The sequence below is a fragment of the Leopardus geoffroyi genome, chromosome C1 (assembly GCF_018350155.1).
Source record: "Leopardus geoffroyi isolate Oge1 chromosome C1, O.geoffroyi_Oge1_pat1.0, whole genome shotgun sequence".
NCBI classification, from domain to species: Eukaryota; Metazoa; Chordata; class Mammalia; order Carnivora; family Felidae; genus Leopardus; species Leopardus geoffroyi.
This window is the reverse complement of record NC_059328.1, coordinates 198,151,607-198,166,447: the sequence shown is the minus strand read 5'-3', so window position 1 is coordinate 198,166,447 and position 14,841 is coordinate 198,151,607. Positions and strand designations below refer to the sequence as shown.

At 35.4% G+C, this 14,841-nt stretch overlaps 1 protein-coding gene across 16 annotated transcripts in view; it reads left to right on the top strand.

Annotated features, from left to right (window-relative positions):
- Positions 1–10,807, top strand: part of IKZF2 (IKAROS family zinc finger 2) — a 162,602-nt gene extending 151,795 nt beyond the window's left edge. For all 16 annotated transcript variants that reach the window (XM_045481114.1, XM_045481120.1, XM_045481115.1 and 13 more), the window contains one exon: positions 2,444–10,807. In XM_045481114.1, the coding sequence (XP_045337070.1) occupies positions 2,444–3,168 (725 nt within the window). In that variant the 3' untranslated portion in view covers positions 3,169–10,807. The remainder of the gene's footprint in view (positions 1–2,443) is intronic.
- Positions 10,808–14,841: the final 4,034 nt, after the last annotated feature.

Here is a 14,841-nt window from a genome sequence, read left to right as displayed (position 1 = left end):
TCCTCAGGCCTAAGTGTGTGCATACCAGGAAGATAGACCATATGAAGAGGACTACGCTAACCTTTAGTGCAAACTCAGTGCCATTTGGGAAATGAATTCTTCAGTCTTGGGTATCCAGGGTATGGTCTAGGGAGTAATCTCCAGATAGGCATATTCCTTTGGCTCTACACATTCCTCATTCCATGAGGAGCAAGGGACTCTGTAAACATGGGGCCCAGTGCAGGAATCCAACTTGCCTTGGTCTGTGGGCAGGCATAAAAATCTTGGTGTTCTCCCAGGTTCTATTTTTGACCTTCTCATCTTCACACTTTACCAATGCTTGGGTTATACCTTTTATTCTCTTGGCTTCAGAAGTTACTTTCTATCAACTGATGACTTATGTATCTACATCTCAAGCCCAGATCTCTCTTCTAAATTTGAGACTCTACTCAGCAGTTACTGGACCACGACTATTACTCATAGTTTTCCGAAATTGAATTCATCATCTTTTCTATCTGCTATCCACTAAGTTTCCCAGATAAGAAACGGGCTCCATGCTTAAGTTCTTTCTTTTTTTTCATTCTAAGTCTAGATAATCATCAAGCCCTAGAAACTATATTTTCTAAATTTCTCTCCATTTCATTGGGTTTTCTCCATTTCCACTACCACTATACTAATTCAGGCCACCAGATCTTTATAGCAATAACCTCCTAAACCATCTTTATAAATAAATATCTAGTCAAGTCACTTTCCCATTTAACCCTATTTATCTGTATTGCTATCAGCATGAAATTCAAATTCCTTAGCTGTTGAATGAGCCTTGTTATCTTCTCTTTCTCATCTATTTCCACTGTCAGCTATATACTGAAATTTAAGTAATCCCTTGAACAAGGCATACCCTCTTGCCTCTGAGCTTTCCTACCAGCTGCTCCACCCCCACATTCCTTTACTTGGCTAATATTTGTCATCACATTCTTATCTCTGATGCTACTTTCTCCAAGAAGTCTTCTTTTACTCCCTTAATATATATTCCTTTTATTTGACCTCATAGCACATATCACACTGTATTATAAATGATTCCTAAATCACTGTCACTCTCTCTAAACTGTAAGCTCTTTGAGAATATAGATTAGGTTTGTCTAGCTTAACTTTTTAAGTCTTAACATTGCAGTATCTTAAATTGGATGCCATGAGATCAGGTCTCATCATTTTTTTCTTCCATTTTCATTACTCCGATTATAACCCTAATCTCACTTTGGGGACCTCTTTTCAAACCTGAAATAATACTAGTGATCCAAAAGTGCTTTTCCAGAATGCAGTTCTGTAGATAAACATTCTTTTATCAACATTACAAATTAGGCATCCATCTATAACAACATACTAAACATTTATAAGAAGTCCACATATATTTTTAAGAAGCCTTTATCTGTAAGATTTACCTATGAAAGTAACCAGGCAATTAGTAGGAGACCACGTTGTTTTAGTGGCAGAATTTTAAAAAGATAAAATACACCGTCCAAAGCTGGAAACATTTAAAGGAGAAAAATTAAAATGACTTCTGCTTTATGCACAAGGCTCTTTTACGGTTAATCTTTAGACACTGTGTTGAAGTAAAATACTGATTTGTTGAAGTAGATATTAAAGGGAAAACTACAAAAATACTTCAATCAAGATAAGGCATGGAAAACTAACAATGGGTGTACATATCAGCACCATTGCCCATATGTCTAAACAAGGAAGGGATGGTGTAAAAATGATGCATTCCCCATTTCAAGAAGCAAAACAACAAACATATTATTTTCCAAGTTTGTAAATAAACTACTTGTGGAAATAACTCCTGTTTTTAAATAGTCCTAAATTCCATTCAGTTTATCAAACAATACAACTTTTAACAGTGTTTTAATGGTGTCGTCTTTGAATTCTCTAGGGTGACAAATGCCGGCTCTATATATTTTTTTTTTCTAACGTAGCAGTTAAATCAACCAAATTAACCGTATATAACAATGAAGTGACAGATGTTATAATCAGATCACTCTCGCTTTTATGCTCTTTGTGGCTTGGTCACTGATGTCTAAAATATGCAAAACAAGCATAGTCTCTGACTTATTTTCACCTGGTATTTCTGCTTTTGCCTACAGTTGCTGAGCTCTAGACAAGTGGAAATTCTAATTGAGAATGAAAATAGGATAACACACTCAATCATACCTTTCTGGCTAGATGCATTTTCATGATGGCATTAAAACAAGTGCAAATGGCTTGTGAAATTCTTATTACTAATCCTCTTTGCAGGCTGAGAGTATTTGAGTCTTAGCAGAATTAAAGAGCACAAATGCTTGATCTAAAGAATATCATATTATAGAAAATGGAGACAATTAACTTTGTACATTTATATTTTAATCCAGTCACTAATTTTGTTGTATTTTGTTTGTTTGTTTTTTTACTTTTCTTTCCCTCCCCCTTTCAGGGGAAAAGCTCATGCGATTCAGCTACCCAGACATTCACTTTGATATGAACTTAACATATGAGAAAGAGGCTGAGCTAATGCAGTCTCATATGATGGACCAAGCCATCAACAATGCAATCACCTACCTTGGAGCTGAGGCCCTTCACCCACTGATGCAGCACCCGCCAAGCACAATCGCTGAGGTGGCCCCGGTTATAAGTTCAGCTTATTCTCAGGTCTATCATCCAAATAGGATAGAAAGACCCATTAGCAGGGAAACCTCCGATAGTCATGAAAACAACATGGATGGTCCTCTCTCTCTCATCAGACCAAAGAGTCGACCCCAGGAAAGAGAGGCCTCTCCCAGCAATAGCTGCCTGGATTCTACAGACTCAGAAAGCAGCCATGATGACCACCAGTCCTACCAAGGAAACCCTGCCTTAAATCCCAAGAGGAAACAAAGCCCAGCTTACATGAAGGAGGATGTCAAGGCTTTGGATACCACCAAGGCTCCTAAGGGCTCTCTGAAGGACATCTACAAGGTCTTCAATGGAGAAGGAGAACAGATTAGGGCCTTCAAGTGTGAGCACTGCCGAGTCCTTTTCCTAGACCATGTCATGTACACCATTCATATGGGTTGCCATGGCTACCGGGACCCACTGGAATGCAACATCTGTGGCTACAGAAGCCAGGACCGTTATGAGTTTTCATCACACATTGTTCGAGGGGAGCACACATTCCACTAGGCCTTTTCATTCCAAAGGGGACCCCTATGAAGTAACAAACTGCACATGAAGAAATACTGCACTTACAATCCCACCTTCCCTCAGATGTCGACATACCTTTTATTTTTGTTTGTTTAATATTATTACTGTCATTAATTCTTATTTTGTGGATGCAGTGTCATTTACTCTGCCTAATTACAATAAGGAAGAAACAGAAGAGAGAAGGGACAGGGGATATTGTTCTTGGTAACGTGGGAATTTAAGAGCGGTTCATTTCTGCCATGCATAAATATAAGGTATATCATGCTTTGGAAAAAAAATCACTTGATTCATATAGGTTCACCTAAGAGATTCTAATTTGCCACTGATGTTCAGGATTATGATTGAAGGCAAGGAAGTTTGGAGTTTTCTGGGTAGAACTTCCACAGTTTAAAGTGGTATAAGTAATTTTACTCTTCAAAGAAGAAACTGTTTCAAAATGTAAACTTTTTTTTTCCTCTAGAGATCATGGAACACAAACACATGTGTTAATTTCAGTGATAATCCTTGGATGAGTTGTTGTGGGTTCTATGTTTACTTCCCCAATGGAATTTATAATACGGTATGTTATACACTGTACCATATAGCAAAACTTGTAAACTACAGGTAGTTGAGGACACCTACAATACATCTGAGGTCCTGTGATCTTATTTTTCTAAACTTAAGCACTGTTTTCCATAGTTTTGATGACTGGTATTTTATAGACACCCTGGCAGCCTTACTTTTAACACCTTTAATGAGTAGTATTTTTATCTAGTTTTAAGAATAACATATGGTCTAAGAGTGGCTAAGAGGCAGTCAGTAGTTTCCAGAAAGGACCTCTGCTTTTCATAAATTTGTTTTGGAAGTCTTCTTTTAAAGTTGTAATGTGATGGCGGCATAGTGTACATAATTGTTTCTAAAAGTATGCTTACGATTGTCACTTTATCAGCATTTAATCAGTGTTAACCAGTCAGCAGAAACATATAATTAGGCTAACAGTAGGAGTAAAAAAACCTACTCAGAAATCCCTTTTCTGGTATTTCTCTTTTCCCACTGATTTTTTCAAGCTGTGACCACCCAGTGTTCTATCCATAGTCCATCATCCTTTACTACTTGAGTAGAAGATCATGAAACTCTTTGCTATAAGTTTTTGCTCTCAAAATCTCGGAGCAATTACTAATTCGACCTGAATATGGTAACTTGAACCCCATAAGGTTATGGAACTAGGGCTATTTATTCTAGTATTTCTTGAATAATAACATTTACCACTTTTGGTGCAAGGAAAAGGGAACTTCTTTGTAACCTGTACATTAGACCACAGATAAAAAAAACAGCTTATTTTTTACACTTTTTGGGTCTAGAATGTAACCTAACCTCCAAGCAAAAGTCACCATGTCCTGCACAGTTTTCCATCTCAAACACATTCAACTACTTATAAGTCCTTGTCAGAAATGAATCTCAGTACCTTAGTAAAAAACAAAACAAAACAAAACAAAAAAACCTCTTAATCCATACATGTTATCATTTTTCATGTGCAAATTTTTTATTTCATTTATAAAAAGGTGCTCTGTTTTTTATGTGCAGTCCAACAGCATTAGAGGGAAGGGAAAAATGAGATCAATTCAAGTCATTTTGGGGGGACATACCTGGATACAGAAATTGCTGCTTGTGTTGAGGGAGGACAGGCCTGACCATGACTGGATTATCTGATAGCCATTTATGAGTACTGATTCTGTTAAGCAGTAACTGATAACTGCTCTTAAAAAAAATAATTAAATAGGAGGCTGAAACTATGTTTTTAATGCAGAATGATGTGAGAACTAGCAAAATTAGAGACTTAAGGACAGAGAAGCAAATCCGGCCCCAATACTGCTCTTGACTCATCTTCTCATTTATTATCTGCTTATTTAAACAGCTTCTGAGCACTAACACAGCTAGAGCTGGGCAAAGACGATTTTAACTCAGCTCTCCTTTACTTGTTCCTCTTATAATTATTTTTGGAGAAATGTCCAAACTAGTCCTTTAAATCTAAGAGAATGCACCAAAACAGAGACATGAAACGTTTTAAATAGAATATTGTTTTTTTTTTCCCCCTCCTGCATGCTTTGGTACATGGTGAACACACAATTTATTCAAAGGTAAAGTATGCTTTTGAGACTTCCTTACCTCCCCCTACACTAACCAGTCAAAAAATTGGAATTTCATATTTTTTCCCTTTTGGAGGAAGGTAAATAACGTAAGTTACTGATTTTGTGTTTTACTGCAATTTAAGGAAATGTGGATGGCAGTGTGTTCATAACTTTGGCTGTGTGTGGATTTCTGCTGGTATCATCTATGAATTTTCTTCCTGTTCACTATTTGTTTTTTTCAGTGTATGAACAATCATGTGTCTACCTACCCTGGGATGAAGCTGAATTTTAGGTGGACCTAAAGAGTTGTGTAGTACCCCCATGAAGACAGTACTCCTTTTCTGATTTCATCTATTTGAGAATCTACTTTATCAAAGGGACAATATTTGTGAGAGTGTATTTGCTACAAGTGTATACTTGTACTTTCTTAGCTACATGATATGAGGAACAGAAAGAGATAAAGATGGCTCAGGGTGTGGCAGGGACAAATGAGGACGAGGTCAATTCAAATGTGCAGGTTAGAATTTTTGTGGGCATGGTGCTTTCTGGGAAACTCTAAATGGCTATATTTGCATGCTTCCTTCTTCACAAAAGGAAATATGCAAGTTGGTAGGGCCTAAAAATAAATATGAGGGTCAGACACCAAATAAATCAAATTTTACATAACAGTTATATGCCCAATTTATTTAGGTGAGATTTCACATTAGAGTACTGGAGGGGCATAAAAATGGGTTAGCCTCTTTCTTCTGGTTTGGCAAAAATTCAGAAATTCATCACATTGCTTTGCCCTGATTTTGCCCAGAAATTTACCTCCAGCTCCTGTTGGAGATGTGTGCTGCCTCTCTCTAATAGTGGTCAATCACTTTTAAAAAGCCATTCTAACCTGGCTTTTTAGAACGGTGAAGATGACCAATAAGCAGATTGGAAGAGATTTCGAGTCATTAAAACATTCCGTTGAGAATTTTCTGGAGGGACAGAACGCGAGAGACCAGGATTTAGATTTGGCTACAAAGTAGAAAATGGTTTTCCTCCATGCATACAAGCAAATGTATGTGTGTGTCAGTGCGTGCATGTGTGCATACACACATACACACTCCTTTGAAGAAAAGTCATGAAAAGAAGCAATTAGTCACCACATGTCTTGCAAGAGCACTTAAAGAGTTAAAATTAGTTAATACCTGAGAAATTTAGTAAACTTACTTTACCAGATTGTATTAAGAAATATTAAAGAAGTTATTAGTATGTCTTTAGGACTAGTTCAACTATTAAACTAAAACCTTGGGCCTTTACAATCTACTTGCAGAATGAATCTAAACAAACAAGAAAAGGATTTTTAAGCTGATTTGGTATAACTTCCAAAACGAAGGAAACAAAAATAACTTTTGAATAGGAAGATACAAAAAAAATGATTAATTTTTACGTATTGGCAAATGGAAAAAGACAATATTTTAGTGAGCTTGATGTTTTGATTTATAGTTACCATGTCTCAACTCTACACCTCACAAAACTATGAAGTCTTTATGATATGTTGACATCAGTGAAGGCATTCAGATGAAAATATGTTTTAACTGATTTTCCAAATGTTATGTCATCCTATCTCCAAAATGATTCTGTAAAGTACAAAAAGAACAGAAAAAGCTGCAAAAATACAAACAAAAAAAAACCTGTATGCCCCTAGTTTCAAGAGAGAACTTAGATTATAAGAGGTACTGACTACATTTTTTTTTTTTTTTTTACTTTGAAATGTTCATTGTACAAGAAGAGATACATTACATTTGTGGTCCTCTTTAGTTATATTTTATATATTATTTTTAGTAAGTACTATCTGTATAAGATTATCCAAAAAAATTCCCCAAATGCAAAAGAAAAGAGTAGGGGTGAAATTAAAATTTGTATATATGAGAGTTATCTCAGAAATGTTTTTAAACCTCCAGTTTCTGCAAAATAATTAAAATATACAGTAACTGGTATCTTAAGATCCTGAGTTTAATGTATTAAATACTTATAAAATTTCTTTATATTGGTGCCTTTTTAAAATGCATTGAGAGAGTGTTGGTTAGCTGTTGTAGCTCTACAAACACTTTTATTATGTATTTTTAAAAACCACTTAAATTTGAGTACTATATAATACATCTTCATGTTCTTAGGGTAAACTGTTAGAGGAAGTTCCAATCAGAGAATTTCAGCTCATCTGTTTAAAGTAAAAGGAAACTTTGCAACCAGATTTTAATCTTATTAGTTTGATAGTATTTCTGAATACCATTACAAGATCATGTAGGTAAAATATGGCATAGAGGGAAATTTCAGCTGTGAATTGCATTATGGTATGTGGTTTTGTTTTGTTTTTAAGGAAGAATCAGTTCTAGTATCACACAGGCTTTATTAGTGGAATTTTGGTCAATAAAATACAGTATTGTTTTGAAATTTCATTTATAGACTAGTGTTGTCCTAGTCTGAGAATCTGTCTCCTAATCTATTAATGTTTTATGGAATAAGGTAAAGAAGCAGGTAATTAATTCTCCTTGAACAAAACAAAACTGAATAGTCATATCACATTGCTATTCTCCAAAGCATAATCTCAAATGGTTTCCTGCCATGATTGTGTATTACTTGCAATGGATGTGTTAGGATATGACAGCTTTTAAAAAATAAATAAATAAAAATGAGCTGCTTGTTATACAAAGCAAATGTCATATGACCAAGAAGCTGTGATATGCTAGTGTTTCTTTTTATCATAGTGTATTGCTAGGCCAAATAATGACACCTTGAATATTTTTATTACATTTATTGCAGTAACCTAAAGTTTTGGGATTTCCATAAGGTTTTTATGTAACATTATATTTCTAGCTTTTTAGTTTTCTCTTGCTGTACTGTAAGTTTGTGGATATTTTTCACATGCACTCTTAGAAATAAGTTCCTAATTCTGTTTATGGGATTTTTCTCCCATAACATTGCATTTGTATATTTTCTGTATAAATTTGTTGTGAATTAACCTTTACCCCATACAGAGAGTGGTACGTGAATGACTAGTTTTCTAAGATGTCCTTTTTATTGTGAATAAGATATAAAATTTAGAGGCCCTCTGCTAAGCCACATAAAACACAACATATAACTTCATAAAGGTACAGATAAGCCAGTTTGCAGTTAATTGGGCCCTTCAAATTACCTCAAGTGACACACAGTAAGAAAAGCTTCTCAGACGGGTGGAGGTCACTGAATCCCCTACTATGCACTTATCAGGATTCTACTTAATTTACTGGAAGTGGATTTTTGAAAAATGAATACACTGTAACAAGGGAAGGACTCTGGGTTTTGTTTTTTGTTGTATTATTTTGTGTCTTTTTGTTAAGTAGTTCAATTTCTGAAACTGTGATAAAATATTTTGACTGTCAGGCACTCTCAGATTTTGAACATAAAATCACTTCCCCTTCTGTGTAACTAAGTTCTTTGTTACCTCTTCAATTTTGTTCTCCTCCCCCAACCACCCTTTTCTCCCCGTCCACATCCTTTCCATCACTGCCTCTGGACATCTCTGCCTCTCTTTCCCCCACTAGTTTGAAGATTAGGTCAACTCTGACTTCCGATTCATTGGTCTCTTAAGTCTTAACTTTTTGTGTGTGATTTTTTGTTGGCTGTATAATTTGCTGACATATTTTTATACTCAAGTGTAGTTTTATATTAAAAAGAGAAGTGGTTGGATTAAAAATAGTAAGGTATATAACCATTGTGCTACTTTCACTTTCAAATATCGGGTACCTAAAATAGGACGCCAGAGATCATGTCATCATAATATGGTATGTTTGCCTTCCTTTTCTGTTGGGTTTTGTGTTCTGATTTGGTTTTCCTCCTAAAATGTATGAGAGATTAAATAATTTTTTTGCAAGAGTTTAGAAAGATGTTAAAAGTCTAAAGCAAAAAGTCTTAAAAATCTCCCAGTCGGGAGAAGATGCTTTAACATTACTATAATAATATTCCAGGTTTGGAGGGGGCTCTCCAGGCTTCATATTTGCTCTTAATACTTGGACCTTTTAGACCATGTGTTATAATTGCAATCTCCGAATGATTGCTTCTGCTATTTAGTTTAAAAGATATTTTTTTCTTTTCTTTCTGTACAAGTGCAATACTTTCCTTGAAGTCTTAAAAACTATGGTTATTTTTTTTTTTAACTGATCTATTCTTTATTTAGTTAATGGCAAAAAAGAAATCCTTGAAGATCATGGCATGTTAGTTTAAAGGACACAACAAGCAAAGAAAAAAACACCGTATAATAAAAAGATTAGAGGATGTGGAAGCCACTGGTTTATTCTCATGGTATCTTTATTTAGGCTAAATTTCCATTAAAATTGGTAATCTTTTGCCTGAGAAATGTGTCCTCAAGTTGAAAAAGTTGCAATTCTTAAAGACTGAATTTTCTTCTTAGACCCTTGTCCAATGTTTTAAATTAAGAACCTAATAGTTTTTATTTCATTTTCCTTCTTTTGGAAATGAACTTTAAAATAAAAGCAAAGCACTTAGCTCAATTTTAAACACCTATCACCTATTGAAGACAATTTTTAAGAAATATTTGGAGCACTGTTTTCATACAAATTTAAGTAAGAAGTATTTTTCGTATCATACATATTTATATGTAGAATACTGATTTTCTTTTTTTATACCTGTGTCCCTGTAGTAAAACTGCTGTAATGTAAATACATGTTTTGTTAAAAGATAACATTTCTTTGGCATTTCTTTTAAAGGCAGTTACTGCATTTGTACAGTATGTGTCTTGGCCATTTTAGATTTTTTTTCTTTAACAATACCAAAGGTAATTAGACTACTTTAAAAACTAATTGCTTGACAGTTTCTAGGATATTTTGAGTTTTAGAAGCAAAAGAAAAAAAAAATAGGTCAAACCAGTAAACCTCATTTTTTTTCAAACTAATAATTTGGGAAAATAAAAACTGTTTTGAAAAGAAATATATAAAAATATATATGTAAAATTAAAATTCCAGACTTGTATGTCAGGTTTGCTCAGTGTAATGTAGTTTTTTTAAAGTTCAAATACAATACCTCAGAAAATGAGGTTTACTATGGAAATACTGAAACAGTCTTTGCAGCTGTGTGACAAGTCAGCTCTGCTATATACCAATTTGGAGACCTCTGCTAAACAGTTTTATCACTGCAGACTAAAATGTGGGACTTGTATTTTGTTTTTAATGCACACACATACATGTTCTGTGCATGTATGTGGGTACTGTGTATACGTGTATGAGTGTTGTATATGCATGTGTGAGTGTGTGTCTGTATGTGTGTACAACTAAAGCTGCAGAAACTTTGTAATACTTTGTGAAAAGGATTATATTATAAAGGTTTGTACTGTCTGAGTGCACAGCTACTGGAATAAATTTAGGGAATCTCAGGAACAAGCATATAATTTGTCCAAGATTTATTTCTTCTCAGAAGTGTAAGTGCAGTTTTTAATTCTGTATATTATTTAATATTTTACCAATAAAATAAACTTCTGACATAAAGTGTTTGCTATAAAAACTTTCTGGTGAAAACTCTGTACACAAACATATCTTCCAAATACAGAAGATTAAACTGTTGAATACTATCAGGCTTATTTAAGTTATTGCTGTTGGGTCTATGTGTCACACTTCCTGACCCAGAGAGGGATACATTTGAGATCAGAAATTTCCATCTTTACTACGTTGTCCCCCAGAGCAGGGAACAAAGTATTCCATGACTTGTTAATGATGGCATCTCTTTACTCCACAGTTTTCATATATATCTCATTTTACCCTTAATCTAAGAGATTTGTATGTCAGAGCCTGTCCTCTATAGAAGAACCCTGAGGGCAGAAAGTTGTGACTTGCTCTAAGGTACACAGTTAATGATCCAACAAATGGTCAACCATATTGGAATCTAGCATTCCTTAGGAGTCAGACCAAGATTAAATAAGAATTAGGTCATAGACATTGTTCAGTCACATTGGCAAAAATGTAGCTAGTTGTCTGTTCTGCTTTATGTTACACTATCACTATATGAATCATAAACTTCTCCGATTTTACAAATGCAGCTTATGTTTTACCATGAGAAGTTTGTTCTGTTACCGATGTCTTAGTGACCAGAAATGTAAAAGAGCACATATGACTGCAAACTCATTTTATTTACATTTAGCTGTTTCCTTATCCCCCAATTTCAAGCCTACTGTATGCTTATGACAATTTCAAGCCTACTGTAACATGTGAGATAGTTGTTAGAATTTTTCTTCACCAATAACTGTTTATAGATCTTCGTGGCTATTGATCACATTTCCCAATAATTTCACATAGAATGAAAAGTACAAATGAAATTTTCCTTCCTTGATGGTCTTTTCATTCAAAATACCTAATTTATAGGGAAAAGGGTAAACAAAATAGCAAGGCAATAAAAAAAAAAAAGATGCACCTAACAAATAATTACTATTATTACATTTATGAAGAATTCCTTGAAAATCAACAAGAAATATTTATCAGATTCACCTGGCTTATAATACTGACAACAGCAAAATGAAAAAGACTTTAAAAAGATGCCATTTGTTTTTGATTTTTCTATTGCAGTAGGGTCTGAAAAATGATAAATAATTGAAATCTTGATATGACTTTTAGATAGACCAATATGCTCAAGACAAAGGACCATCTTTAGGATGTGAGCAACTATAACTTTTGCTCGTAGGAGGTCTGAGATGCACCCATTAAACTTCCAGTAACATCTCATGTTTTATTAATAGCCCCACTAAAAGTTCCCATTATGATTTTAACTTTTCACTAGAAGACCAATGAGGATAATATCGGGTGAAATTTAATTGTGCTGCTTTTCTTCCATTTGGCACAAAACTTGCTTCCCTAAAGTAGCCTAACAGGCAGATGGGATAAATTGACAAAGGAGATAATGTATATATAATCCCATAGAAAAATGGGTAAATGTCAGGGTGGGGGGAGATCCTGCAAAATAAAAATAGTCTGAGAAAAAGAAAGATTAACCTTTTTTCTTCCCCTACTGATGTTCTATAATCCTAGAATGTCTTAGATCAGACCAACTGCTTCTAACCTGAAATTTTGTCAAGCACAGGCAAAGTCCCTCAAAACTAAAAGCAGATACTGCCCATATTGCTGTCGAGTTGTTCGTTCTAGAAACCCTTAAAAGAGCTGTATGAACCTGATCATCTGACTGATTGGAACATATGCAAAGAAACAAGACTTTTGAGTGCTTCAGGAAGAACCAAAGGTGTAAAGGAAGTACAGGAAGGGTGTTGATTGGACTCTACTGGACCTTAGGTAAGCCTATTACTGAAAAGGCAGGAATCACTTGTCATTTTATCTCAATTGATGAAGAGTGGACTCAGAGTCCCTGTCACCATTGGGAGTGCTTCATGAAACCCTTGATGAGGAAGCAGGAGAATATAACCAAGAGGACATGGGAATACAGTCCCTGTTATATCCATGCCCTGGGCCCACCACGTACTGCTTCAGGTTTGGTGGATATAAAAGCTTAAAAGACTGGCCAACACAGCTTTTATAAATGATGGAGCTTCCGACCCTTAAAATCTCCCATTCAAAATTACAGATGGGGGACCTAGGGCATTTGGCTTTTAGAGCAGTAAACATGGATGCACATCTCAGAAATGGATTCTCCCAGGCCAGGCAGTGAGTGTCCTTTTTTTTCCCTATTTGTTTTACCTTAATTTCCTGGTGTTTCCACCCCCCCTCCCCCATGTCTTGTAATTCATCTACATTTCTTTCTAGCTCCTTTCTCACACTTGTCCTCATCTGTGTCTATATCAACATTTTTGTCATTCCCCTCTTCTTTGCATGACCTGCTGCACCATTTGCTATGTGTTCTTCATCCTGTCACAATTCTGATTAATCTGAAATATAGTCTCTTTCAATAGAAGTAATTTAATGCAAACAGAATATATATGAGTTTAAACTATGACCTTTTCCACAAGTACTTTGCAAATTAGCACAATTGTTAGGGGCTTTATCTAATTCACTCTCAATATTCTCATGGCAGTGTAGAGTATTTGATACTTCATGTTACTGATAGGAAACAAGTTCAGATCAGTTGTGATTTTGTTCATAAACACCCCAAGTAAGTGAAAAAACTAAAACTAGACTTTAATTCCAGATATACTTAGCCTAGCATTTTATTTTCTAAAGAAGTTTATTCAGCATTTGATTGGCAAGCCCCATTAACAGAGGAGAATAGCAAGTCTATAGTAGGAATGTTTGTGCCCCCCTCAAAGTTTATATGTTGAAATCTTAATGCCAATTTGATATTAGGAGGTCAGGCCTTTAGCTGGTGACTAGGTTATAAGGGTGGAGCCCTCATTAATGAGATGAATGTTCTTTTAAATGAGACCCACAGAGCTCCCTAGTTCCTTCCACCATATGGGGACACAGAAAGAAGCCACCAGCTATGACCTGGGAAGAGGGCCTTCACCAGAATATGTCCTTGCTGGCACCTTGATCTTGGACTTCCAGCCTCCAGACCTGTGAGAAATAAATCTCTTATCTTTAAGCTACCACGTCTGTGGCATTTTGTTACAGCAGCCTGAAGGGACTAAGACAGCAAATATTATCAAGTAGAGAACAACAAAAATATTCTTTTAGCAGACATACCTTACAAGTAACATTTTGTTCATTCTAATTTTTAAACAGAATGATCCCAAATGAATTCAAAGAATCAGTAAGGCTGAGAAATACAGCATTAAGTAGAAGGGCACCAATAACCTGGAATTAAAATTTTTCTGCAAGGGTGCCTGGGTGGCTCAGTCGGTTGAGCACCTGACTTCGGCTCAGGTCGTGATCTCATCAGTTGATGAGTTCGAGCCCCGCCTCGGGCTCTGTGCTAACAGCTCAGAGCCTGGAGCCTGCTTCAGATTCTATGTCTACCTCTCTCTCTGCCCCTCCCCTGCTCATGCTCTGTCTTTCTCTGTCTCAAAAATAAACATTTTTTAAAAATAGTGGCAGTAATTAAAAATTTTTTTCTGCAGGAAGTTTAAAAGTGGATAAATTAGGAGCACCTGGGTGGCTCAGTGGGTTGAGCATCCAACTTCAGCTCAGGTCATGATCTCACAGTTCATGCGTTTGAACCCCACATCGGGCTCTGTGCTGACAGCTCAGAGCCTAGAGCCTGCTCCGGAATCTTTGACTCCTTCTCTCTCTCTGACCCTCCCCCGCTCATGCTTTGTTTCTGTCTCTCAAAAAATAAATGTTAAAAAAAAAATTTTTAATGGATAAATTATCCTAAATTGGTTTCCTAAAGACTCTTTTACTTAAGTGTGGGCTTTCAGTTATTTACCAAGTATCCTTCATAACTGATGGAATTCTTTACCCATTTCTAAAACTATCTGTACCCTCATACAAAATATTCATTTTCTTTCCTTATTGCAGAATGTAATTTCCTATATTTACACTTTGTTTTCTAATGTCTTCCTATGTAAAAACCTTGAATAATTCATCAAGAGTAATATGAAGTTATCAATACTAGAAGCTCTGGTCATGATATACCAAGGGTTTGC